Genomic DNA, 27,325 nt, shown 5'->3' on the forward strand with positions numbered 1-27,325 from the left:
CAAACATTGTGAATTTTACCCTGTTGGGTGCTGAATACTTTTGTGTTCTTTAAAATACTCTTGAGATTTGTTCTGGGTCACAATTAATTTCCTCATAAAGAGTTTGATCCTTTTTTGTCTTGCTTTTAAGCTTTATCAGAGGCATCAGAGTAGTGTTAGTCTAGGGATAATCTTTCCTACTACAAAGGAAAGACCTTTAGTACTCTTTAAGTACCCTTAAAGAGTGAGTTTTTCTGGGTTTTTGTTTTTCACTGTGGGAAGCAGTTAAACAGGAAATAACTGGCCACAGTCATTATTCTTATGTGAGCATAAGAATTATTATTGTTGTGTGAGCTCACATGATTCTTGTGTGAGCTCCAAGCACAGTTTCTTTTCATCCTTTCACTGGCCCTCATTCATTTTAAGGTCAGCGCTAGGCTGACGGCTCCGGGGAAGTCCTCTGGGGATGTGTGGGGTTTCACTCTCTCCTCTGCATCTTGCTACCTGCAAACCCCAAGAGCCTTTGCTTCTCTGGGTTTCTGCCTCTGTCCCCCCAACTTGGGTGACACCCTTGACTGTTCCACTGCCCAGAAACTCTCTCAGTGTAGGAAGAAGGGTACCTGGGAGGCTGGCTCCATCTGTTTCCATCCCTCAGGGTTTACTGTGTCTCTTTACCCAAATTTTAATATCTTCAGAATCTTTTTCATATTTTTTTGGTCTATTATTTTAATTGTTTCAAGTGGAAGGGTAAATCTTGTCCCTCTTCCATCTTGTCTGGAAACAGAAGTGGTTTCAAGTGACTTTTCATTTCTTGGTGCTTTGTTCTATTAAGATATTATCTTTCCACTAAGCATGTTTCATTCTCATAATTGCTTGTTAAAGCTTCTCTATTTATAAAGGAAATGAATCTTTGAAAAGACAAATGGCCTACTGTGGAAGGACATTTGCAACAAAAGAAAGTTTTTTACTATATACATGACTCTTACAAATCCATGAGAAAAAGATAGGAATTATAATAGAAATGGTCAATGAGGGTATTTTTCAAATGGGCCCCCAACTAGTAATCAAAGAACTACAGACATGGTTTTGGATTGAGCACCATCGTTCTTCCTTACAGATGCTGATGTTGGTAAGAGTGTGAGAAGCGGCACCCCAGCTTGTGTTGATGGGCACGTGTGTAGTCTCAGCCTTTCTTGTGTGTATGTTGTCAGCATATATCTAGATGCCTAAAAGTGAGCGTACCTTGACCCATAGTTTTACTTTATTAATTCATTCTGAAACAAACTATGAATAAGGGCAAAGACTTAGGTACATGATGTTTCATATGTCAGTGTTCACAGTGGTGGAAATATTAAAAACCACTTAAATGGACTCAGAGATTGGTAAGCAGATTTGATACATCTATAATATGGTTTTTGTATAATCATAAAAACAGCATGGTTGAAAATTAAATGATATGAAAAGACATATCACATATAAAGTGAAAATACAGTGTATGGAACAGCATGATTCTGCCTTTGTTTAAAAAACTGATGCCTTTGATTATATCCAAAAATGTCAGTATTGGCTATTTCTGAGTGGTAAATTTTGAGCGTGTTTTTATTTCCTTGTTTACTTACAGTTTCCAATTTTTTACCATACTATCCCTTTGTAATAAAGGTTATTTTTGTTATGTAACAATGTGTATGCTCCATTGTATACAATTCTTTGTGACCCCATGGACTGTAGCCCACCAGGCTCCTCTGTCCATGGGATTCTTCAGGCAAGAATACTGGAGTGGGTTGCCATTTCCTTCTCCAGGGGATCTTCCTGACCCAGAGATCTAACCTGTGTCTCTTGCATCTTCTGCTTGGTAAGTGAATTCTTGACCCACTGAGCCATCAGGGAAGCCCTTGTTATGTAATGTTTGTTAAATGCTCTAGGGCTTCCCTATGGCTTGGATGGTAAAGAATCTGCCTGCCATTCAGGAGACCCAGGTTCAGTCTGTGGGTGAGGAAGATCCCTGGAGGAGAACATGGTAACTCACTCCAGTATTCTTGCCTGGAGAATCCCATGGACAGAGGAGCCTGGCGCACTACAGTCTACAGGGTCGCAAAAAGTCTGACACAACTGAATAACTAACACTTCACTTTTCTTTCTGTCATTAGCTGAGGATGGCTGTAGGCACTTGAGCGTCTAGACGAACAGAAGGTCCGCATCCCTCTCTTCAGAGATGTTTGCACGTTCTGTTTCTTGCTTTTCTCTCCCATCACTTTTAGAAAAAGTCAGGCATGCTACATGCTAAGTTACTTAAGTCATGTCCAACTCTCTGTGACCCTGTGGACTGTAGCCCTCCAGGCTCCTCTTTCCGTGGGATTCTCCAGGCAGGAATACGGAGCAGGTTGTCATATTCTCTTCCAGGGTATCTTCCTAATGCAGGGATCAAACCCACATCGCTTATGTCTCCTGCATTGGCAGGCAGGTTCTTTACCACTAGCACCACCTGGGAAGAGAAAAAGCCATGGATCCGTGTTAACAGAATCCACATCTGTAGTAAGAAAAAGCAACCTCTTTGCAAATTATTCACATTTGTCTTTTCCCTCACTTTAGACCATACCTTTAAAGGCTGTGATTCCATTATTGTTTTGACTTTTTCTTCCCTCAGTAAAAAAAGATCTTACTGGGCAGGCCTTAGGATCTTGAGGCTTTACCTATAGGAAAATTAAATGCTTAGCAGTCAGTTTAAATGGGTTTAAATGAGTCAGTTTAAATGAGGCCTTTTTCTTTTTCCAAGTAAAACTTGGGATGCCAAGTAAATTCTATACTTGGAAAGGAGCAGATCAGTCTAGTACAGACAAATGAAATACTAGTGATCCCCAAACCTGCTTTAGGAAGTCCTTCTCCAGGGAGAATGCTTTTCAGGAATCAGTTTGCAAAGTAATGGGTAGAATTGTAGCTGTTTTGGTTTTTTTTTTTTTTTTTCCTTGTTACCAACTATGTCCTAAATCCACTGGTATACTCATTTAACACTCTTTTTATTTTATTTTTTTCACCTCAAGGCATGTGGGATCTTAGTTCCCTGAGTAGGGATTGAACCCACTCCCCCTGCAATGGAAGTGCAAAGTCTTAACCACTGAACCACCAGGGAAGTCCCTCATTTACCTCTGTTGATTCTGGGCACTGTGTACACTGGAGATGTGTACAAGTCTAAGTGTGGGGCAAGTGTGGGGTGGGGAAAAGTCTCCTGGGCCAGGCTGACCCCGCTGGTCTTGGAACCCATTAGGAGTGTGGGTCAGGCTGATGTAGGCATGTTACCTACTATGGAATCGACCACGGAGCAGGAACTCAGGGTGACTCCACAGGGTAAATCCCCATGATTCTGGCAGGTGCAGCTGAGTTTTCTGTTCTAGATGCTTTTTACTCTTCCTTGCCCATCTCCACTGAGGGCACACAGCCACGCGACTCACCAGTGGGCTCTGAGTGGTACATGCTCACCTGCCTGGTGCTCCGTTCTGTCGTGAAGGACCTGATGCTTCAGTGTCCTTCCACACATTGCTCTCTGCCATGTGGGTTCAGCACCTGCAGACCTTGAGACACACTGTCACTCCAGCAAGAAGGGGACTGGACCCTCTGAAGGCACACGGCCACCGAGACCTCCCTGGTGTGCGCTCAGACTCTGGGGCCTTTGGAACATGAGAGCCAATGTGACTTGACTGTGGCTGATAAAGCAAACGGTTGTCTCTTGTGTCATGTGATAGAGATGACTGCTCGTTTCATAGCTGTGGCTTTTCCCCCTTCTGTCTCCTCAGAAATCGCAGGTGCTCCGGTGTCTGAAATTTCTGGGCCTTTCTCAACAGAGGACATAGCCAGCAACTGCGTCCCTGCCCTGCCGTTGAACGAGCCTGTTTTGTGGATTGTCTCCTATACTCTCATGAGCGTGTGTGGAGTCATCCTTCTCGTTTTAATCACCCTGCTGCTACTTCCGGTCCGGTGTAGGCATCACCCCCGAGATCCCGAGGTGGTCAACGATGAGTCCTCGCTCGTACGGCATCGCTGGAAATGAAGAGAAAAGCCTAGTGACCGTGAACTCGACAATTAAGACGATTCAGTGCAGCAGGCAGGGGTTATAAGGCAAGGCTTCTTCCTGTGCGCACTAGTCTTAAATCTCTGTTTTGCTTCCAGATGCCTTCCAGATTCACTGTATTTTGATTCTTGACTTTATAGCTTCCTCTTTCTCCCCTACTTCCAAGGAAAATGATAATAAAAAAGCACCTCATTCTTAATCAAAACAGAGTGAATTGGGCTTCAGGCTTTATGTAGCTGGTTATGCCAAACTATTTGGGTGTGCCGCCCCCCACCCCGCCCCCCAAAAAAAAAACTACACAAGCCTTGGCTTGTTCTCTTTTCCCTTCTATGTCTGGAGAAATAAGTGCATATACTTTATAACTCTTCTTAGCTAATGGGAAGCTTTTTGTATTGATCACATTTAAGGGTATTTTGTACCAGGATCCATCTGCGTCAAAGTGATACAAAAAGGTTTGCAATATGACAGTGGGAGAAGTAGTCTGGGGCCTGATGATAAAAAAACATCCTGCCCCTTTCTGAGTTGGAAGGAGAGCATCAGGCCCCTTTTCTGGGTCTCTCTGGGCTCTGCCTGCGTGTTCAGTCGCTTCAGTTGTGTCCAACTCTTGGTGACACTATGGACTGTCGCCCGCCAGGCTCCTCTCTCCACCGGGTTCCCCAGGCAAGAATACTGGAGTGGGTTGCCATGACTTCCTCCAGGAGATCTTCCTGTCCCAGGGATCGAACTCACAGCTCTTGCATCTCCTGCATTGGCAGGGGGGGTCTTTACCACTAGCACCACCCGGGAAGTCCTGGGTCTCCCTGTGATCTGAAGGCGAGCTGGACTCTACTAGGAAGAGATGATCACTCAAGTCTCCACCAGCCTCTTCTGAAGACAGAAAGCCTTCAAATGCAAAGGAAGCCTACTCTTTGTACTCAATACTTGCATAGTACTATGGGTATGAAAGTAAAAACTACCTCTGTCAACACTTGGCCCAGGGTCCTGTGCCTGCTGAGGGTACAGGCAGCCTGGTTCCAGCCATTGCCCCCACCTAAAGAATCCTCTTTCCAGCAGGAGAAACGCAATAGGTGCTGAACTGCAGATCAATCTGGAGATGTTCTGTCACGGAGCTGGTTATCATCACATACGCTTACTCTTACCCAAAATGAATAAACACCGTATGAAGGAGAAAAACAGATTCTCTTTCAATAGCTTAACTGTTGCTTTTCCAGGTCTCCCCTGAAGGTAGGTTGCTGATTATTCTTTTGGGAAATAGAGACATGGCTCAGTGCCCATATCCCTGACCAGCTCTCCGAGGATGTGAGGGAATTTCTACTTTTTCCTGTGCTTTGGAACCATGAGCTTCTGTGCGCAGAACCGCCAAGGCTCAAGCACACCCAGCTGAAACAGCTTGACCAGGTGCGACAAGCAGCTGACCTACATGCTTCTTCCCTTTGGCATGTTCAGTCTTTGGTGATGAGTCAGGTGTGCGGTGGTTTCCTTGTTTGGGGAACTCCACACTTGCTAGCATTTATTTGAGGACTTTGGCAAAGAAAAGCAGAAGCCTTTAACTTGAGGTCATTACAAGAAGGGTTTAAAGGCAATATCCTTTCTCTTGCTGTGTGCCAAGTTCAAGGGTCCCTTTGCATCACTGTTGGGGTGGGTCAGATATACACTACAAACCCGGAAGGGCTCACTGAAGCATTGCCTCTGGCTGGGATGTTGTTCGTGTTCCTGTGGATGTTTCAGTCACCTGCCTGGTTCACTGTCTCCCCAAGTCACGTCCATATTGAGAAATAGATGACCCTGCCAAAGATGACTGTGCCGGAGAGATGCAGGGCCATTGATGTGTGTCTTGGTGTCCTCGCGGACACTAAGTGGGCCCCAGGGCCACTCAGTCTTGTGGCAAAGGACTGAGTTACATCTTAGAACATGGATCTTCTGTGTTCTTTAAGATGCCTTCAGGTGTGGCTGTGGTGAGAATGGGGCCCTCTTGAAATGGGATGAGAACAGGACATTGTCATCAGAAGTTCATTGCCATTTCCAGCCTCAGCTAGTTGAGAGGTAATAATTTCAAAATACATTTCAGAGATAGAAATCTCTGGGAAGTCCAATTCTCTTTTTGCCCTCTTGGCTTTTTCATGGGTTCCTGTTTAGTGGTCCACTTTACCTGGATGTGAAGGTGACACCTCTTGACAGTACCTTCCCCTTGCTCTGAAAAACCCAAACTCCTGAAATAAAAGGAGGTGATTGTATATACGACCCGGTTAATTCTGCTGCTTATTGCTTTACTCGGGCATCTTCTGTTTCATTTGCCCGTGTTTGGTTTCTGAGCTGGAGACCGTCTCTCCTGCCACCAACTAGCAGGCATGGTTCCCAGAATACTTGATAATAGCAAGTTAGATTTCAAGCTTGGGTGTTTGAATGAAGTTTGCTATAATGCTCTGTATTTCCTATCAAATTTCCTCTACCTTTTCATCTGAGATGTCAGTGGATGTGACATTTTAATGGAAATACTGAAATTACAAAAGCATAACTTAGCAACAAGAATGAAATAGACAATTGAAATTGGGACGTTTTCCTGGCATGCCTTGCTGCTGAAATTTGGACTTTGAGTCAAAACCCTGTTAGTGACACGCACCTCCTCCAGTTATGTAAATTGATCCTTCGCTTGGCAAACCTTCAAGCAGGCTTGCTTTGAACAGGAAAGGAGATAGCAGCCCTTTGGGGGTATCATTTTTATCAGGCAGCACACTGTGGAAGGGGCTGGAAGATGGTCCTCTCCTGAAAGATGCAAATTAGCATCAGGTTTTTGTCAAAACCTTGTCAACTCTCTGATAGAAAAAGGATGTTTTTACGTGAACAATGTATTTTTTTAAATAGGCTGATGCTTTATATTCTTGATGAGTTATTCAGAAGCCTGAAATGAAACCCTGTCTTCAGAACCTGAAACTGTTTATCAAAAATAGCAATGAGATGGGGATTGATTTATTTTTTCCTCTGGAATTTAGAAGAACTGCAACCGACTGGTGTGTGATCACCATGGTGAACTATTTTGTGTTTCTTATGAGCCAAAACACAGGGACCTGGTGTTAAAGAAATAGATTCCTGGTGTGTGACAACAGGGACGGTCTCCCTGAACACAGCCCTCTCCCAGACTTTTGTAAGGATTTTTCTTACCTGCTTCTGTGAAATGCAGACTTTTTGGTCCGAAATAAATTTGGGGTCAGTTACAGTTCAAAACTGTGAAAGTAACTCCCAGCAATGAGGTATTAACAACTTCACAGAGCTTTGGGCCGTAGATTCTGCAAAGCAGTTTTGCTTTGGGGATTCCATTATCTCCTTCAAGAGAAGCAGAAGGACTATTTCTTCATTTAATAGGGTCTCCTCTCAAATAGAAATTTGTCAGATTCCTCTTACCAGATCCCCACTGGGGGAGTTGCCAGGCATGGTTTAGTGCCAAGTTCTAGCCTGGTGTCACCTGATGTCATTAGAAATAAATCACTGCCTGACAGCCTGTTCCATAAACAACAATAATTGAGTTTCACAGACTTCATCCTTATTAGCAGAAAGCAAATAATTGAGTGGAGTCCCAGTGCATTTTTCTCTTGCATAAACTTATTAGAGTTGATAACAGAACTGTTCAGAGGGAATACTTGCCACTGAGGGTGTTATCTCTTTTAGGCAAAACAACTAAACACCAACCATAAAATGTAAAATGATGAGTTTTGCCAAAAGAGACACTTAGATTTCTGGGGCCAAGAAAACTCCACACAACAGAAGTTGTTGTGTACAGTTTCCGTGGGTTTTAAGAATTTCAGATTTGAACTTGTGGCAGTTTTTCAATTAAATAGCAAGATGGAAAAATACATTTTGAAAGTGAAGAGGGGAAAATACAAATATAATCGAAAGTATGCTAACAAAATAAGCGGAATTAGCTCTTTTGGAAAATGGCTTCAGTTCCAGGAATCAGCAGATTTCTTTTACTCTTAACATTGCTGAAGCCATGGGAGATGTCATTTATTTCACACAGCTGAAAACTCCAAATTTCAAGAACATTCAAACTGGAAACATGTGTTAGATGTCAGCACAGAAACACAGAAAACGTGGCCCCTTACACTTGCTTGGCATTACCTGATCCAGGTGAAGACTGGTTCATCCAAGGAACAGGGAGTAGGTGCTGGTTGGGACTAGGAGAATTCTAGAACCTGGGAAGGGCAATGGGAATAAGAGGTCATATCCCTTGGTCAGTAGATGATGGCCAACGTCTGGACGAACTGAGAACATCCCAGGATGTCGTAGGAAACTCATTTCCCCCAAGTTTGGGGTGCAGCCTACTTTCTTAGGAATTTTCCAAAGGAACCTCTCAGGATGTACAAATTTGTCAAAGAGAAACTTGCTTTGGAGCCATCGCCTCTGTTCTAACACAACTGGAGAGATCTGAACTCCCAAGCAGGACATGATCCTTAGGTTGCAGGTTCAAGGTCATGCCCTAGGAAGTTCATGGGACGTGGTCAAGAGTCTGAAGCCAAAGGGAGCTGGTGAAGTTTAGGATCTGAGCATCCGGCCATGTCAACCCAGCCCTGCCGGCCAGTTCACTGACTCAGAATCCTGCAGCTTCATGAGCACACTCCTTCTCCAGGGATACCTGCTGTCAGCGACATGACCAGGAAGAAAGGCTTGGGGGCAGCAGAAACCTCCCTCAGGGCACCTGGACACCAGCATCCTCACAGGTCCACACTGGCTTTGAACGTACACATCCTTGTCAGAATTCGGGCAGCTCTGGACTCAGGAGATGCTAGTACACAAACCCAGCTTTCAGCCTTGGTAAGAACACCTTCCCGGGGGCGAGCGGAGATGGCCTGATGCCCCAAGTCAGCAACACTGTGGGATGTGGTCGTGAGAGCAAAGCCAGGCCTCCTAGTGATGCAGTGTATCTTCAAAACCTCTAGTTACTGGTATTAAGTACGAATGGGTTGTCATTTCCTTCTGCAGGGTATCTTCCTGACCCAGGGATCAAACCTGTGTGTCCTGCGTTGGCTGTGGATTCTTCACCACTGTGCCCCCTGGGAAGCCCTAACACACAGGTGTGCCCCACACATATCTATCTGAGTAGAATATTTTGCCAATGTAGATTTATAATTATAACTTATATAATTACAAATTATAGATTTGTAAAATAGATTTTTGAATACAAACTCAGCTGTCATATTGATGATGTCATTAAAAGGAAACTTGAAATGTTGAAAATCTTTGGAACCTAGCCTAATTTGACATTGATATTTTTCCATAGAACTTCCTTCCTTCCCGTTGGAATAATTTTACTTTTTTTATTCATGATGCACACATGGATCAGAATTACATGAGAAACAAGTGTCTTAAAAGGGCTTATTTTTTCCGGTTTTTTAAATGTTAGGTGCAGAGGTAGTTGAAAGTTTCCTGATATAACTAAGGTTTTAGCTTGCTTCATTTCATGTGTTAGAATAAAATTGCACCTGCACCTCACATTCTGGTAGTAACACTTCTGAGTGAAAGTTAAGAAAACTTTTCAAAAATTATCTTTGTGAGTTAAAGAAAAATAAGCAAAGCTAATTAAGAATCTATTCACTTGTAATGAGAATCACCAAAAATAAACTTTGGTAACCCCAGTTTCTTTTACAATTTGGTGTTCTTTGCTGCTAGTGGTGACTTGGAATGTTTAATTTTTTTTTTCCTGACTGTGGATATAATTTTACACATCCTTATCAATGAGGCTGGAAGTTTAGGGTTGGAATTAGCATAATGAGAGGGGGAAAAATGGATGAGATTTACCATGTGCTAATAAAAGATGAAGTTTTGTGATCTAGAATGATGTATTTCCTACTATGTCTGTTAATTTGCACCATTAAATATACTTAAAGTTTAAAATCCCTATGTTCAATCATGTAAAGTAGCCACTGATTTTTTCTCAAAAAGGGTGACTTTTCTGCACTAGCAGTGTTTATGTTTTGGCTAAAGAGTTGAAAGCCTTGTATTCTTTAAAAAAAAAAGTCCTAAAAGTAGTGCTTTAGAAAATGTATTTTATGTGTGTATCTCAGATTTTCATCCTTCAATACACAATTCATACGTGTCACTTGTATTTCTGGAAATGCTTCAGGTTATTTATATTTCCCTTTTGGAATATTCCTCTATTTTTAATATATCATGTTGATTTAAATCTGTGTCACCATAGGACCAGGAGCAGGACTGTCGAGGTGTTTATGTCATCTGAAAAGAGGTTATCTTAGTTACTGATCAGTCTCCAAATTGTTATACACCTCAAAAGTGGAATTTTCTATAATAATCTTATTTTTCTACCTGTCTGTTCCACCAGTTTGAGATGTGCACCATTGAAAAGGAAATAAAAGAGCTGATTTGTTTGAATAAATACTACTTCCAACTTGTTGGGTTTGGAGTTTTTTTAACACTCAGTTCAAGTCACATTTCTGAAGTTACTGTCGGCAACATGTCACGGTCTGCTTACCTGCACTACTTTAATGGGGGTTCCTAGAAAATATTCAAGATAGAGTTGAATGGAGAGCTGGAAATTGGAGAAGAATGAAATACTTTAGAATGTGAGAACCATCCTGGGGAGTGGTGGAGAGAAACCACCTGTAGAAAATACCCCCAACAAATAGATTTAAATGATCTCAAGGATTGAACAGGGCTGTCATGTGGGAACTGAAAATGGCCGGACCAGGAATACTCCTGCCGGAGATGGGGCGGGGATGGGGGGCGGGGGGTGGTCTCCAAATGCTGCAGGTGAGAAGACAGCTCCAAGTCACGTGCCCGGGAAAACACAGCAAAGGGTTTGCCCTTGTAGTGGGCCCACCTCCGAAAGCAGAGCTGCTTCTGGGCTGCACTTTCCTGCCCAGGCGCAGTGCTCAGTCACACCTTCCAGAAGCCTAGGGATCCAGCTGAGAGGGGTGTGTGCCAACTCCAGCCAAGCACAGATACCTCATGGAGACGGACATCATCCCTGAGCCGTGGGCAACCCTTTAGAAAAGCAAACTTCTTTCAGTGACTGGACACTTTTTGGTTGACAATGGGCTTCCCTCATAGCTCAGTTGGTAAAGACTCCGCCTTTAGTTCTTTCTCAAGGACTATAGATGGGCTGCCCTGGTAGCTCAGCTGGTAAAGAACATCCCCGCAATGCAGGAAATTCCGGTTCGATTCCTGGGTCGGGAAGGTCCGCTGGAGAAGGGATAGGCTACCCACTCCAGTATTCTTGGGTTTCCCTAGTAGCTCAGCTAGTAGAGAATCCGCCGGCAATGAGGGAGACCTGGGTTCGATCCCTGGGTTGAGAAGGTCGCCTGGAGAAGGGAACGGCTACCCACTGCAGTATTCTGGCCTGGAGAATTCCATGGAGAATTTCCATCACCCAGGCAAGGGGAAAAAAGAGGGGGTAGGGTCAAATCATTAGGAGGGGAAGCAATAGTTACTGGGGAAACAGAATAGGAGGTTTAATATCTCATAATAAAGCAGATGATTAGAGTCCAAATTTCACTTTTGTTGTCGATGCGGGTGTCCTAGGTTTATCAGTTCTGCCATTCTCAGCTGAGGGTGGCACTGCAAATGCCATTTTGCATACTTGCCACTAGGTGGCAATGTTGTGAAACTTTGTGGAATGACGTTTTGTGCTTTTTTTTTTTTTTTTTTCCCTTTCATCCTGGCGGGCTTTCACAGACAACTTTTAATCCAGTGTGTCTGTGATTAAATTACATACAGCAACTATCAAGAGTGTCCACGCCTCCATTTTTCTCCAACATAGAACCTGCCAAGTATACTGGCTAGATGTGTAATCAATCTTGGGGGCAGTGTCCAAATACCTCCAGTTGTGGCCGGTTTGCTCGGCTGAGTCACAGGAAAGTAAACTCAATCAGGCAGATGCTAAAAAGTCCCCAGGTCCTCACTGTGGTGGCTGAGTCTAGACTGGAAAGATCAGCTTGTCTGATTACCAGAGCCATGATCTCAAACATAACTACTGTCTTTGTAAGGTTAAAAATTGGAAATTAAAAGGAAAGCTATTTTTTTTTTAATATAGAAAGTTACTCTCTTTTAATTTTTTTTTTTTTTAACCACACCACAAGGTCTCCAGGACCTTAGCTCCCTGACCAGGAATTGAACGGTAGCCACTGCAATGTTAGTTGCTGAGTCGTGTCTGACTGTTTGAGACCCCATGAACTGTACGCCTCCAGGCTCCTCTGTCTAAGAGATTTTCCATGTAAGAATACTGGAGTGGGTTGCCATTCCCTTCTCCAGGGGATCTTCCCGATCCAAGGATGGAACCTGGGTCTCCCGCATTGCAGGCAGATTCTTTACCATCTGAACCACCAGGGAAGCGCCCCCGCCTTTTTTTTTTTTTTCAATATGGAAAGTTGCTCTTTAAAAAAAAAAAAAAAGTTTAACCCTGCCACGAAGCATGCAGGATCTTAGTTCCCCAACCAGGAATCCAACCCTCACCGCTGCAATGGAAGTGTGGAGTCTTAACCACTAGACCTCCGGGGAATTCCCATGAAAGCTATTTTTATTTTAAATTTAAAAAGGATATATGCTAAGATAAAACTGCTACCAAGGAAAATATTGGGGAAGATATTTGTCACAAATACAAGGACAGAAAATAACATTTATAGAATGCAAATTCTGGCATCTTAGGTGCATTATGACATTTCATCCTCAGAATGGGCCCCAACAGGTACACATTGTTACTACAAAATATCTTTTAAACCCTGGCTTGGAAGGCAGGGAGCCCAGAGAGCACAGATTCAGAGGAATCAAAGGGGACAGAGAAAGGGAGATCTCAAACCTGAACATGTCAAAGTGGTAAATAAATAAAACTGAAAAGGTCCTTCGCATGTAAAAATTGCATACAAATAATCCAGATATTCTGATGCTTTGACATCTGTGTCCTGTTGACCTGGAGAGACTGGACTTCTGGGGTTGGCCAACTCCCAGAGTGAGCAAGCAACTCAGCTGCAAGCAAACAACTCACCTGGGTGTGTGTCTCTCAGACGCAGAGCAACCAGAGCCTGCACCCCTAAGGTCTCCTTTATCCTTCATGGACTCTCATACTCTGGGCCACCACCCACTGTCCCAGTCACTCTGGGTTGGGTACCACAGGATTAAGGACAATCAGTGCTCCAGAGCCTGCTGAACTTAAGTCTAGGCAGCCCTAAACCTATTCACCCCGCCTTGCACACTCCTTCCGGTACAAATAAAAGCTCCTGCTCTCTCCCTTCTGCCTCCCTGCGCACCCTGCCTCGTCCTGGTGCTTCCTGCCTGGCCCGCATGGAATGCTGTGCCTCCTGTCTCTAGGGATGTGAGCAAAACAAACTTCTTCCTTCACGACAGTCATTTCTGCTGCTGCGTGTCTTAACTCATTAAAACAAACCCCAGATAGCCTTAAATACCAAAGAAGAGGAACATGAGAACCTGAGAGAGAAACATGCAAAACCTATGACCAAAAGCTGACAAAAGTGGTCAAGAAACATGAGTGTTCAGGTTTAATGATGTATGCAAAACAGTTCAGTACCTAAAAATCAAACAAGCAAGTTCTTAACGACGAACAGCTGCCTAAGAGGTGACTGTCTCCTCTTTGATGAGAAGTACAAACTGGAAGAAAAAAATTTGGTAGAGCCCTAAAACATCCCAGTCATCACTGAATCAATACTTATTTTAGAAACATATTCTAAAGAAACAGCAGTGTGAACAGACCAGGAAGCAGTGTACAGCGAGCAAGAAAGCAATTTGTGGAATAATATGCTAATACGACATCCATTTTAAAGAGAAATATAATATGAATGTGAGAGGATAAAATATGAATCCAGTGTGTACATGAAATCCACATGAACATGTCACCCCAAGAAGTGAGGATCCGGGATGAAAAGGGACAGCTTATGGGTTTTTAACATTTACATCACTATTAAAAATGCAGGTAATCAAAAAAAAAAAAAAACCAGTGGTCACCTGCCTCACCCCTGCCCACCCTTAGATCCTGCTGTGCAGAGGCAGCCCTCAGTCTTGTTTGCCCTGGTATTTACTTCCTTGTTGTTTATCAATAAATGATGTATTCATGCTGGGTTTGTTACAGGATCAGAGCTGATCCTGTTGATTGGATCATGGCCAGCCTGAACATTTTCTGAATTCTGACATTTACTAGGGCCATCGCTGCCCCTTTCTGATTCTACATATCTGCTCCCACATCTGTGTCTACTGTTCTAGTTATGTCACTGTTGATATGGTTTTAGTACATATATATAATGTTCTGTGCTCAGTCGTGTTGACTCTTTGCGACCCCATGGTCTGTAGCCCACCACGCTCCTCTGTCCATGGGGATTCTCCAGGGAAGAATACTGGAGTGGGTTGCCAGGCCCTCCTCCAGGGATCTTCCCAACCCAGGGATCAAACCCAGGTCTCCTCAGGTGGATTCTGTCTGAGCCACCAGAGAAACCCAATATAATTAATTAATATTAATATATGATTACTAGGTAATATAGGGCTTCCCTGATAGCTCGGTTGGTAAAGAATCTGCCTGTAATGCAGGAGACCCCAGTTCGATTCCTGGGTCAGGAAGATCCGCTGCAGAAGGGATGGGCTACCCATCCCAGTATTCTTGGGCTTCCCTTGTGGCTTAGCTGGTAAAGAATCTGCCTGCAATGTAGGAGACCTGGGTTTCAATCCCTGGGTTGGGAAGATCCCCTGGAGAAGGGAAAGGCTACCCACTGCAGTATTCTGGCCTGGAGAATTCCATGGACTGTATAGTCCATGGGGTCACAAAGAGTTGGACACAACTGAGTGACTTTCACTTTCAGTTCAATAGGTAACATCTCTCAGTTAGTCATCTCGCGAACATTGTTGTTGTTCAGTCACTAAGTCACATCCAACTCTTTGTGACCCCATGGACTCTAGCACACCAAGCTCCTCTGTCCTCCATTATCTCCTGGAGTTTGCTCAAATTCATGTCCATTGAGTCAGTGATGCTAACCATCTTCTCCTCTGCTGTCCCCTTCTCCTTTTGCCTTCAATCTTTCCCAGCATCAGGGTCTTCATTAGCATCATCCCATGAGTCAGCTGTTCATATCAGGTGGCCAAAATATTGGAGCTTCAGCTTTAGCATCAGTCCTTCCAATGAACATTCAGGGTTGATTTCCTTTAGGATTCACTGGTTTGTTCTCCTTGCATGTAACTATCAAGTATATATTTTCCTAGATATCCTCTGGAAATATTGGGTAATATTTCTTAAATCATTCTTTTGAGATATGTTTTTGGAATCATGCTAAATTTATGGAGAATTTACATTGTGACAAAACGGAGCCTTCAAATTCAATGGAATGGTGTAATCTTTGTCATTGGCCACATACCTGAGTAAAGTTTATTTTGTGTAGATCCATGCCTATTTCTTGATAATTTAATTCCCAAGGTTTGGGATTTTCTATTATCATTATTAGGATATTTTTTTCTATAACATTTTAAAATTGGTTATTGCCAATGCAGGAGACATAAGAGACGCAGTTTGATCCCTGGGTCAGGAAGATCCCCTAGAGGAGGAAATGGTAACCCACTCCAATATTCTTACCTGGAGAATCACATGGACAGAGGAGCCTGGCAGTCATCTACAATCCATGGGGTTGCAAAGAGTTGGACAGGACTGAGCTTCTGAGCACACAATATATATATGAAAACATGTATCTGCAAATATATCTGAAAATGCCTTTTTTCTATGTCCAATAATTGACCACACGAGTAAACTATTATTTCTAGCAAGTTTTCTTCCCTGCTTTAATTTTCTGGGGGGTTCCAAGAAGAAAACATTATCATCTGCAAGTGATGGCAATCTTCAGTTCAGTTCAGTTCAGTTCAGTCCCTCAGTCATGTTCGACTCTTTGCAACCCCATGAATCACAGCACGCCAGGCCTCCCTGTCCATCACCAACTCCTGGAGTTCACTCAAACTCATGTCCATCAAGTCGATGATGCCATCCAGCCATCTCATCCTCTGTCGTCCCCTTCTCCTCCTGCCCCCAACCCCTCCCAGCATCAGAGTCTTTTCCAATGAGTCAACTCTTCGCATGAGGTGGCTGAAATACGGGAGTTTCAGCTTCAGCATCAGTCCCTCCAATGAACATCAAGGACTGATCTCCTTTAGGATGGACTGGTTGAGTCTCCTTGCAGTACAAGGGATTCTCAAGAGTCTTCTCCAACACCACAGTTCAAAAGCATCAATTCTTCGGCGCTCAGCTTTCTTCACAGTCCAACTCTCACATCCATACATGACCACTGGAAACACCATAGCCTTGACTAGATGGACCTTTGTTGGCAAAGTAATAGCTCTGCTTTTCAACATGCTATCTAGGTTGGTCATAACTTTCCTTCCAAGGAGTAAGTGTCTCTTAATTTCATGGCTGCAATCACCATCTGCAGTGATTTTGGAGCCCAAAAAAATAAAGTCTGACCCTGTTTCCACTGTTTCCCCATCTATCTGCCATGAAGTGGTGGGACCAGATGCCATGATTTTAGTTTTCTGAATGTTGAGCTTTAAGCCAACTTTTTCACTCTCCTCCTTCACCTTCATCAAGAGACTCTTTAGTTCCTCTTCACTTTCTGCCATAAGGGTGGTGTCATCTGCATATCTGAGGTTATTGATATTTCTCCTGGAAATCTTGATTCCAGCTTGTGTTTCCTCCAGCCCAGCGGTTTTCATGATGTACTCTGCATATAAGTTAAATAACCAAGGTGACAATATACAGCCTTGACAAACTCTTTTTCCTATTTGGAACCAGTCTGTTGTTCCATGTCCAGTTCTAACTGTTGCTTCCTGACCTGCATATAGGTTTCTCAAGAGGTAGGTCAGGTGGTCTGATATTCCCATCTGTTTCAGAATTTTATCTCCTTTCTAATATCGATGCCTTTTTTTTTACATTTTCTTTTTAAATGCCTTCTGTGGCATATAGCACAATGTTTAAGCCAGTTTTTTTAACTTAATTTTTAATAAGTTATACATTCTCAAAGTTCAAAACTCAAAACAATAAATGGTGAAAAATCTTCTTCCCATGCCTGACACCTCATCTGCTTAATTTCAACAACTTGCCTGCTGCCCCCGCCACCTCTGCCAAGGCGACCTGTTAAGAATTTGCCATGTAGCCTTCCAACTTATCTTTAGGCACAGATTGGCATGTATTCTTATGTTTCATCTTTTTTTCCATAAAAAAGTAGCAAACTACAAACACTGAGCTGCTTTCTTCCAAAAGAAAGAAAAAATTCACCTAGTTTACTTTGGCGATGCGCACCAGATGTTTTTCCAGATGCCTCATTCTGTGTGTAACCAGTTCCCATGTTGACAGCATCTGGGCTCTTTCCCATTTTGCTCCTAGAAAGTGAATAACCTTATACAAACATCACTGTGTGGGAGGGTCCATCTAGTATTCATTTCCAGGAAGGGAACTGCTGGATCAGAAGACACTACCTTTGTCATTCTTGCAAGCACTGTCCAACTGCCCTTTCTAGGGATTAGTCCGGTTGACACTCCCATCAGTAACTGATGACTGATGACCTTTTTCCCTGTTCTCTCATCAGGAAATTGAGTATTAAGCTTTCAAATTTTTGCCAGGCTCAATAGTGGAAAATGATTTCTCTGCATCTCTGCCTGCATGCTCAGTCATGTCCGACTCTTTGAGATCCCATTGACTATAGCCCACCAGGCTCCTCTGTCCATGGAATTTTCCAGGCAAGAATATTGGAGTGGGCTGCCATTTCTTACTATGGGGGATCTTCCCGACCCAGGGATCGAGCCTGCATCTCTTGCATCTCCTGCAACTCTTGCATCTCCTGCAAATGATTCAGTGAAGTTTTAATTTGCATATATTTATTATGAGCAACTTTAGATATCTTTTCCTATGTGTAAGAGCCAGTTGGAGTTCTTTTTCTATGAATTCTTCAACTCTCTTGCCCCTTTTTCTACTGGGTTTCTGGTCAGTTTCTGGGGAATCCTGTATTTGGCGTCATGTTACAGGGTTCATATATGGAGGTCTCTTTATGCTAGTTCTGCGACTTCAGCAAATTACTTAACCCTTCCAGCCTGAATTTCCCAGTTGTGTAATGGAGTTAGTGATTATTCTGCATCACAGGGTTGGTATACAGCTTAACTAAACTAAGCTTTTTAAGTGCTCAGGTTAATGTCTGTCACATTAGAAAAACCATATGTGATAATTAATGGAAATTAACAGTTGCAATTTTTATTTCCAGTTTGTCATGTCTTCTGGCTTTGCTTGTGTCCATTTTTTTTTTCCTTTCTGTTTTTGCTTTTAAGACAAGCGCATACACACATATTCAAACTTACTAAACATTTTTTACTATGTCTTTTGGATTTGAGTCTATTAGAAAAGCCTACCCAACTTCCAGTATGCTTTTTCCAGTAGTCATGTATGGATGTAAGAGTTGGATCATAAAGGAAGATGAGCACAGAAGAACTGATGCTTTTGAACTGTGTTGCTGGAGAAGACTCTTGAGAGGCCCTTGGACTTCAAGGAGACCAAACCAGTAAATCATAAAGGAAATCAATCCTGAATATTCTTTGGAAGGACTGATGATGAAGCTCCAATACTTTGGCCACCTGATGCGAAGAACTGACTCACTGGAAAAGACCCTAATGCCGGGAATGATAGAAGCAAAAGGAGAAAGGGCGGCATAGGATGAGATGGTTGGATGACATCACCGACTCAATGGACATGAGTTTGAGCAAGCTCCTAGAGTTGGTGATGGACAGGGAAGCCTGGCATGCTGCAGTCCATGGGGTCACAAAGAGTTGGACACGACTGAGCAACTAAACTGAACTGACCTAACTTGCAACTTTATAAAGAAATATGTTTTCTTCTAGTGCATTTATGGCTTGTTGTTTTTTCTTAAAAAAAAATTCAGTCTTTAATCCATATGGAATATATGCTTGTGCAAGATGGGGGATATGGTTTTTCTGTTGGATGGTTTACCCAGTTATATCAACGCTATTAACTAGTTCATCCTTTCCACTGGTTTAAAATGACATCACATGCTTAATTGTTGTGTGTGTGTGTGTGTGTGTGTCTGTTTCTGAAATTTCTTTTTCCATTTATGTTTATCCTCCATTGGTCTGTCCCATTGCTTGTGAGAACTCTGCTATTTAGGGTTTTAAAACTTTATCCTATGTTTTAATATTCATCATGGCTACATCACTCACATTACCCTTCTTTTTCAAAGTTTTCCTGGCTGCTCTTATTTTTTCATATCAACATTTGAATTAGCATATATTGATGCCCACAAAGTACATATCAGGACTTGGTGGAGATCACATATAATTTAACAGAGGGAGACTGACACCATTCTAACATTGAGATAGCCTATCCAAGAAGAGAAAATGTTTCCTCTATGTTCATTACATCTTCTTGTTCCTTCAGAACATTTTGAAAATTCCTCGATAAAAGTCTTTCCAATTTCTTATTAAATTTATTTCTAGGTATTTAGTCTTTTTGTTGTTGCAAAAGAGATCTTTTCTCCCATTTTCTCCTAACTGGCTGATTTTTTTCTGAATATGAAAGCTGATAATTTGTGTATTAATTTTGCATGATGCTATCTTCATGAATCCTTTTGTTTGAGCCTTTCAGTTGAGTATTTGATATTTTGCAGATATAAAATTAGTGATGGTATCACATTATTCTTTCCAATTTTACATCTCGAGTTCCTTTCTTCTGATTACAAATCTAGTACTTTTAGTAGAGGGCTAAATAGTAGTGGGTACCCTTATTTTGTTCCCAACTTTAAAAACAGACACTAGGACATGACTGAGTGACTTCACTTTCACTTTTCTCTTTCATGCATTGGAGAAGGAAATGGCAACCCACTCCAGTGTTCTTGCCTGGAGAACCCCAGGAACAGGGGAGCCTGGTGGGCTGCCGTCTATGGGGTCACACAGAGTCAGACACGACTGAAGCAACTTAGCAGCAGTGGCAGAGAAAGATACAACTTATTGTGTTGAGGAAGTATCCATCTCTGATGATTAACTTTGTGTGTAAGTGTTTCTGCAAAAGTATTTTTAGGTGATTTTGTTGTTGTTCAGTCACAAAGTCATGTCTGATTCTTTGCAACCCCATGGACTATAGCACACCAGGCTCCTATGTCCTTCACTGTCTCCTGGAGTTAGCTCAGATTCGTGTACACTGAGTCAGTGATGCTCTCTAGTCATCTCATCCTATGTTGCCCTCTTCTTCTTTTGTCTTCAGTCTTTCCCAGCATTGGGGCCTTTTCTAATGAGTTGGCTCTTCACATCAGGTAGCCAAAGTATTGGAGCTTCAGAATCAGTCCTTCCAATGAATATTCAGAGCTGATTTCCTTTAGGATTGACGGGTTTGATCTCCTTGCTATCCAAGGGACTCTCAAGAATCTTCTCCAGCACCACAATTCAAAAGCATCAATTCTTCAGCACTCAACCTTCTTTATGGTCCAACTCTCACATCCATACATGACTACTGGAAAAACCATAGCTTTGACTACATGCACCATTGTCAGCAAAGTCATGTCTCTGGTTTTTAATATGCTGTCTAGGTTTGTCATAGCTTTCCTTCCAAGGAGCAAGTACCTTTTAATTTCATGGCTTCAGACACTATCTTCAATGATTTTGGAGCCCAAGAAAAGAAAATCTGTCACTACTTCCACTTTTTCCCTTTCTATTTTCCATAAAGTGATAGGACTGGATGCCATGACCTTTGTTTCTTGAATCTTGAGTTTCAACCAGATTTTTACTGTCCTTTTTCACCCTCATCAAGAGGTTCTCTTTTTTAGGTGATACTAACATTTAACAGTGAATGCTGAGTAAAGCACATTACACTCAGTAATGTGATTGGACCTGATCCAATCAGTTGAAGGTGTTAGGAGAAAAAGACTGAAGTCCGTGGAGAAAGAGGGAGCTATGCTTCAAGACTGCCTTCAGGCTCGAGCTGCAACATCAGCTTTTCCTTGGGCCTCCAAATTGCAACCCACTTTGGCATTCTTGCCTTGAGAACCCCATGAACAGTATGAAAAGGCAAAAAGATACAACATTGAAAGATGAACTCCCAGGTCGGTAGGTGTCCAATATGCTACTAGAGAAGAGTGGAGAAATAGCTTCAGAAGGAATAAAGAGGCTGAGCCAGAGTGGAAACAATACTTAGTTGTGGATGCGTCTGGTGGTAAAAGTAAAGTCCGATGCTGTGAAGAACAATATTGCATAAACCTGGAATGTTAGGTCCATGAATCAAGGTAAATTGGAAGTGGTCAAACAGGCAAGAGTGAACATCAACACTTTGAGAATCAGTGAACTAAAATGGATGGGAATAGCGAATTTAATTCAGACCACCATTATATCTACTACTGTGGGCAAGAATCCCTTTGAAGAAATGGAGTAGGCTTCATAGTCAACAAAAAAGTCCAAAATGCAGTATTTGGTTGCAATCTCAAAAATGACAGAATGATCTTGCTAGGCTTCCAAGGCAAACCATTCAATATCACAGTAATCCAAGTCTATGCCCCAACCATTAATGCCAAAGAAGATGAACAGTTCTATGAAGACCTACAAGACCTTCTAGAACCAAAAAAAAAAAAAAAAAGATGTCTTTTTTGTCATAGGGGACTGGAATGCAAAAGTAGGAATTTAAGAGATACTTGGAGTAACAGGCAAGTTTGGCCTTGGAGTACTAAATGAAGCAGGGCAAAAACAGACTTTTGCCAAGAAAACACACTGGTCAAAGCAAACACCCTCTTCCAACAACACAAGAGATGACTTTACACATGGACATCACCAGATGGTCAATACTGAAATCAGACTGATTATATTCTTTGCAGCCAAAGATAGAGAGGCTCTATACAGTCAGCAAAAACAGGACAGGGAGCTGACTGTGGCTCAAATCATGAACTCCTTATTGTAAAATTCAGACTTAAGTTGAAGAAAGTAGGGAAAACCACTAGACCATTCAGGTCTGACCTAAATCAAATCCAAATCAAAATTTGTGTGTGTGTGTGTGTTTAAAGTGTGCACTTTATTGAACTGGTCTCAAGTCAGTGTACAGGAAAGCCCTGGCTGCCTCCGCACCTCAACCTGCTCCCAGGGGGACCAAAAGCCTTCATACATCTCAAGTTGGGGGACAAAAAAAGGGGGCCATGATGGCTGACCATTCAACATAAAACAAACAAAAAGAACAAGTATTAAGGCAAAGATTAAAAATAAATTTTTCTTTGGAGTACATAATTTACACAAAAGCGATGCTATCACCTCCCCTGTGTGGACTCGGGCGAGGAATGGCCCCTTCTCTTTAGGGAGAAGTGGGGTGGCTTTTGGGAAGGCAAAGGACTTCCTATAACAATGTATCTCACGATATTTGGAATGACTATTAAAAAAAAAAAAGTACAATCAAAGCCCACTGCCACATTGTAGAACTTTGGGGATGTTCGATCCAACCAACTGCTGTCACCTTCACCGTTCCAGTTTTTAAATCCTGAGTCAAGCGCCAAAAAAAAAAAATTAAAAATTAAAAAAGACAGAAACAAAACAAATAAAGCAATGTCAATCTCATCTCGTTTTCTGTGCAAGCTAGGTTTTGTCAAGAAAAAGGATGTAACACAACTAACAGTCCGCCTAGAAGCATTTACGGTGGACGATGGAGGGGCCAGACTCGTGGTACTCCTGCTTGCTGATCTACATCTGCTGGAAGCTGGACAGCAAGGCCAGGATGGAGCTGCCAATCCACATGGAGTACTTGCGCTCAGGGGGCGCGATGATCTTGACCTTCATCGTGCTGGGTTCCAGGGCAGTGATCTCTTTCTGCATCCTGTCCGTGATGCCGGGGTACGTGGTGGTCCTGCCAGACAGCACAGTGTTGGCATAGAGGTCCTTGTGGATGTCGATGTCACACTTCATGATGGAACTGAAGGTAGTTTCGTGAATGCCACAGAATTCCATGCCCAGGAAAGAAGTCTGGAAGAGAGCCTCAGGGTAGCGGAACCGCTCATTGCTTATGGTGATGACCTGCCCGTCCGGCAGCTTGTAGCTTTTCTCCCGGAAGGAGCCGAAGGCCACGGTGGCCATTTCCTGCTCGAAGTCCAGGGCGACGTAGCAGAGCTTCTCCTTGATGTCACAGACGATTTCCCGCTCGGCCGTAGTGGTGAAGCTACATGCTCCTAGCTACTAGCCATGCTCCGTGAGGATCTTCATAAGGTATGTCAGGTCCCAGCCAGCCAGGTCCAGACGCAGGATGGCGTGGGGGAGGGCCTACCCCTCATAGATGGGTACCGTGTGGGTGACCCCGTCACGGGAGTCCATCATGATGCCGGTGGTGTGGCCAGAGGCATCAGGGACAGCACAACCTGGATGGCCACGTACATGGCGGGGGTGTTGAAGGTCTCGAACATGATCTGGGTTATCTTCTCACGGTTGGCCTTGAGGGTTAAGGGGGGCCTCAGTCAGCAGCACAAGGTGCTCCTCAGGGGCCACACGCAGCTCGTTGTAGAAGGTGTGGTGCCAGATCTCCATGTCATCCCAGTTGGTGACGATGCCGTGCTCAATGGGGTACTTGAGGGTCAGGATGCCTCTCTTGCTCTGGGCTTCATCATCCACATAGGAGGCCTTCTGGCCCATGCCCACCATCATGCCCTGGTGCCAGGGGCACCCCACAATGGAGGGGAAGACAGCCTGGGGAGCATCGTCACCCACGAAGCTGACTTTGCACATGCCGGAGCCCGTTGTCGACCACAAGCATGGCAATATCATCATACAGGAGAACAGTTGCTGTGTCCACCAGTGGTGAAGATGGAGCATCGAAGGCGAGAGACCTGTGCTGGTGGGGCAGACGCAGACTCTCATGGACATACAGTGGAAATTACAAAAAGATTCAAGGGATTAGATCCGATAGATAAAGTACCTGAAGAACTATGGACAGAGGTTCCTAACATTGTACAAGAGGAAGCAATCAAAACCCTCCCCAAGAAAAAGAAATGCAAAAAGGCACAATGGTCGTCTGAGGAGGCTATTTGTAAAATAGCTGAGAAAAGAGAAGCGAAACACAAAAGAGAAAAGGAAAGATATACCCATTTGAATGCAGAGTTCCGAAGAATAGCAAAGAGACATAAGAAAGCCTTCTTAAGTGAACAATGCAAAAATAGAAGAAAACAACAGACTGGGAAAGATTGTAGCTCTTTTCAAGAAAATTAGAGATACCAAAGGAAAATTTTATGCAAAGATGAGCACAATAAAGGGCAGAAATGGTATGGACCTAACAAAAGCAGAAAATATTCAAAGGAGGTGTCAAGAATACACAGAAGAACTGTACAAAAAAGGTCTTAATGACCAGGATAACCACAATGGTATGATCACTCACCTAAAGCTAGACATCCTGGAATGGGAAGTCAATTGAGCCTTAGGAAGCATCACTATGAACAAAGCTAGTGGAGGTGATGGAATTCCAGTTAAGCAACTTCAAATCCTAAAAGATTATGCTGTGAAAGTACTGCAGTCAATATGCCAGCAAATTTGGAAAACTCAGCAGAGGCCACAGGACTGGAAAAGGTGAGTTTTCATTCCAATCCCAAAGAAAGGCAATGCCAAAGAAAATTCAAACTACCGTACAATTGAGCTCGTTTCACATGCTAGCAAGGTAATGTTCAAAATCCTTAAGGTAGACTTCAACAGTACATGAACTGAGAACTTCCAGGTGTACAAGCTGGATTTAGAAAAGGCAGAGGAACCAGAGATCAAATTGCCAACATCTGTTGGATCATAGAAAAAGCAAGGGAATTACCAAAAAAAAAAATCTACTTCTGCTTCATTGATTATGCTAAAGCCTTTGACTGTGGATCATAACAAACTGGAAAATTCCTAAAGAGATGGGAATACCAGACCATCTTACCTGCCTCCTGAGAAACCTGTATGCATGTCAAGAAGCAATAGTTAGAACCAGACATGGAACAGCAGACTGGTTCCAAATTGGGAAAGGAGTATATCAAGGTTGTATATTGTTACCTGCTTATCTAACCTATATGCAGATTATATCATGTGAAATGACAGGCTGGATGAATCACAAGCTAGAATCAAGATTGCCAGGAGAAATATCAATAACCTCAGGTATGCAGATGACACCACCCTTATGGCAGAAAGCGAAGAGGAACTAAAGAGCCTCTTGATGAAAGTGAAAGAGAACAGTGAAAAAGGTGCCTTAAAACTAAACATTCAGAAAAACTAAGATCATGGCTTCCAGTCCCCTTGTTTAATTGCAAATAGATGGGAGGAAAATGGTAGATTTTATTTTCTTGAGCTCCAAAATCATTGTGGATGGTGACTGCAGCCATGAAATTAAAAGATGCTTGTTCCTTGGAAGAAAAGCTATAACAAAGCTAGAGAGCATATTAAAAAGCAGAGATATCACTTTACCAACAAAGTTCTTTACAGTCAAAGCTATGGTTTTTCTTGTAGTCATGTATGGATGTGAGAGTTGGACCATAAAGAGGACTGAGCACCAAAGAATTGATACTTTTGAGCTGTGGTACTAGAGAAGACTCTTGAGAAGCCCTTGAACTGCAAGGAGATCAAACCAATGAATTTTAAAGAAAGTCAACCCTGAACATTAATTGGAAGGACTGATGCTGAAGCTCCAATACTTTGATCCAACTCATTGCAAAAGATTGAAGGCAGGAGGAGAAGGGGGAGACAAAGGATGAGATGGTTGGACAGCATCACTGACTCAATGCACATGAGTTTGAGCAAGTTCAGGGAGATGGTGAAGGACAGGGAAGCCTGGTGTGCTGCAGTCCAAGGGGTCACAGAAGCGACTGAACATATCCATTTGAAATACAGCAGGACCCTATGGTCCTTCCTTTCCTCCATGTCCTCTGCCTGCCTTTCATCTATGGAAAACTTTAGCCAGAGATTAATTTTAATCAGAGAATTGAGAAATATGGAAACAAAGGAAAACAATCAAAGGAGACTAAATAATAATAGTGTAGTCATTAAGCATAGTCAAAAACCTTTAATTTTTTCTCAAGAGCTATAGATGGGCTTCCTTGGTAGCTTAGTTGGTAAAGGATCCTCGCACATTTTGGGAGACCTGGGTTCAATTCCTGGGTTGGGAAGATCCTCTGGAGAAAAGAATTGCTACACACTGCAGTATTCTGGCCTGGAGAATTCCATGGACTGTATAGCCCATCTGGTCGCAAAGAGTCGGATATGACTATGCGACTTTCACTTTCATAGATAATATTCTGAGCCATGTCCTGTGAGCTGTCCTATAGATACCAAAACACCAGGTGGAGAATTTAACTACATGATGACAAGACTGTACCCAGGACATGAGCTGCCACACATCCAAGAACTGGCTGCAAAGAAATGAGAACAAATGGACCCTGGAACTGAATATTAACTGTACCTAAAACAACCAAGATGGTGTTGGTCAGAGCACTGATGACTAATTTGAAGATGACTTAGAGATGACTGTGTTGTGTCTGCATGTAGACCCTCCCCCAATCTGTCTATAAAAGCTCTCATCCCCTGTTTGTCAGGGTAGGGAGGAGTCAGCCTTTCGGACAGATGACCACCACCCTTCCCCTCAGGTGCCAGCATCTGAAATAAAGCCAACTTTCCTTTCCATCAGTCTGGCCTGTTTCTTGGCTTTTGAGAGGTGAGCAGCCAGACCCACACACCTCTTTTAGTAATATATTGAGTTGGTGATGCCATCCAACCATCATATACTTTGTCGTTCCCTTCTTCTCCTGCCCACAGTGAACTCAGGATGACTCCGTGCAGACTGTCTGCTGATGCATGGGCCTCTGCTGGTTGTTTGGCCTGAGGCTTATCAGCACTGGAGCCTGCAGCTTGTCAGGTGGGTCCGGGTCTTGGTACCAAAATGTGGACCTTTGAGAAACCTCATTCCAATCAATATTCCCTGTGTCTTCCACTACCAGCGTCCTTGCCCCCACAGTGAGCTATTGTTGACCTTCACCTCCCCAGGAAACTGTCCTTAGGGAGCTGGAGCCCAGGTTCCCATGGAAGTACTGCTTTGTTTTGGGTTCCAGTGCACGTGAGACCTGTGCACGCCCTCCAAGAGTGGGTTCTCTGCTTCCCCCAGCTCTGTGGGGCTCTTTCCTCAAGCCCTGCTGACCTTCAAGGCTACATGCTCTAGGGGCTCTTCCCCTCAATGCCAGACTCTCAGACTGTCTTGGAGGGCTATCTTTCTATGGGAACATCCCTTTGTAGTGTGTGTGGGTTTCATGCTTTTTGGCACGAGGGCTATTTTTAGTATAG

At 43.1% G+C, this 27,325-nt stretch overlaps 1 protein-coding gene, 1 non-coding gene and 1 pseudogene across 2 annotated transcripts in view; 1 reads left to right on the forward strand and 2 right to left on the reverse strand.

Moving 5' to 3' along the window:
* The window catches only part of BACE2 (beta-secretase 2), a 105,551-nt gene extending 101,304 nt beyond the window's left edge, over nt 1-4,247 (forward strand). The window contains exon 9 of the mRNA NM_001206062.3: nt 3,768-4,247. Coding sequence (NP_001192991.1) covers nt 3,768-4,021 — 254 coding nt within the window. The 3' untranslated portion in view covers nt 4,022-4,247. The remainder of the gene's footprint in view (nt 1-3,767) is intronic.
* On the reverse strand, nt 3,034-3,106 carry TRNAG-UCC (transfer RNA glycine (anticodon UCC)). Its single transcript has one exon. It is a non-coding gene; the product is annotated as a tRNA-Gly (tRNA).
* An 18,410-nt stretch (nt 4,248-22,657) lies between the features above and the next one.
* Nucleotides 22,658-23,810, reverse strand: ACTBP (actin beta pseudogene; annotated as a pseudogene).
* Between the last annotated feature and the right edge of the window lie 3,515 nt (nt 23,811-27,325).

Source organism: Bos taurus, chromosome 1 (genome assembly GCF_002263795.3).
Source record: "Bos taurus isolate L1 Dominette 01449 registration number 42190680 breed Hereford chromosome 1, ARS-UCD2.0, whole genome shotgun sequence".
Taxonomy (NCBI): domain Eukaryota; kingdom Metazoa; phylum Chordata; class Mammalia; order Artiodactyla; family Bovidae; genus Bos; species Bos taurus.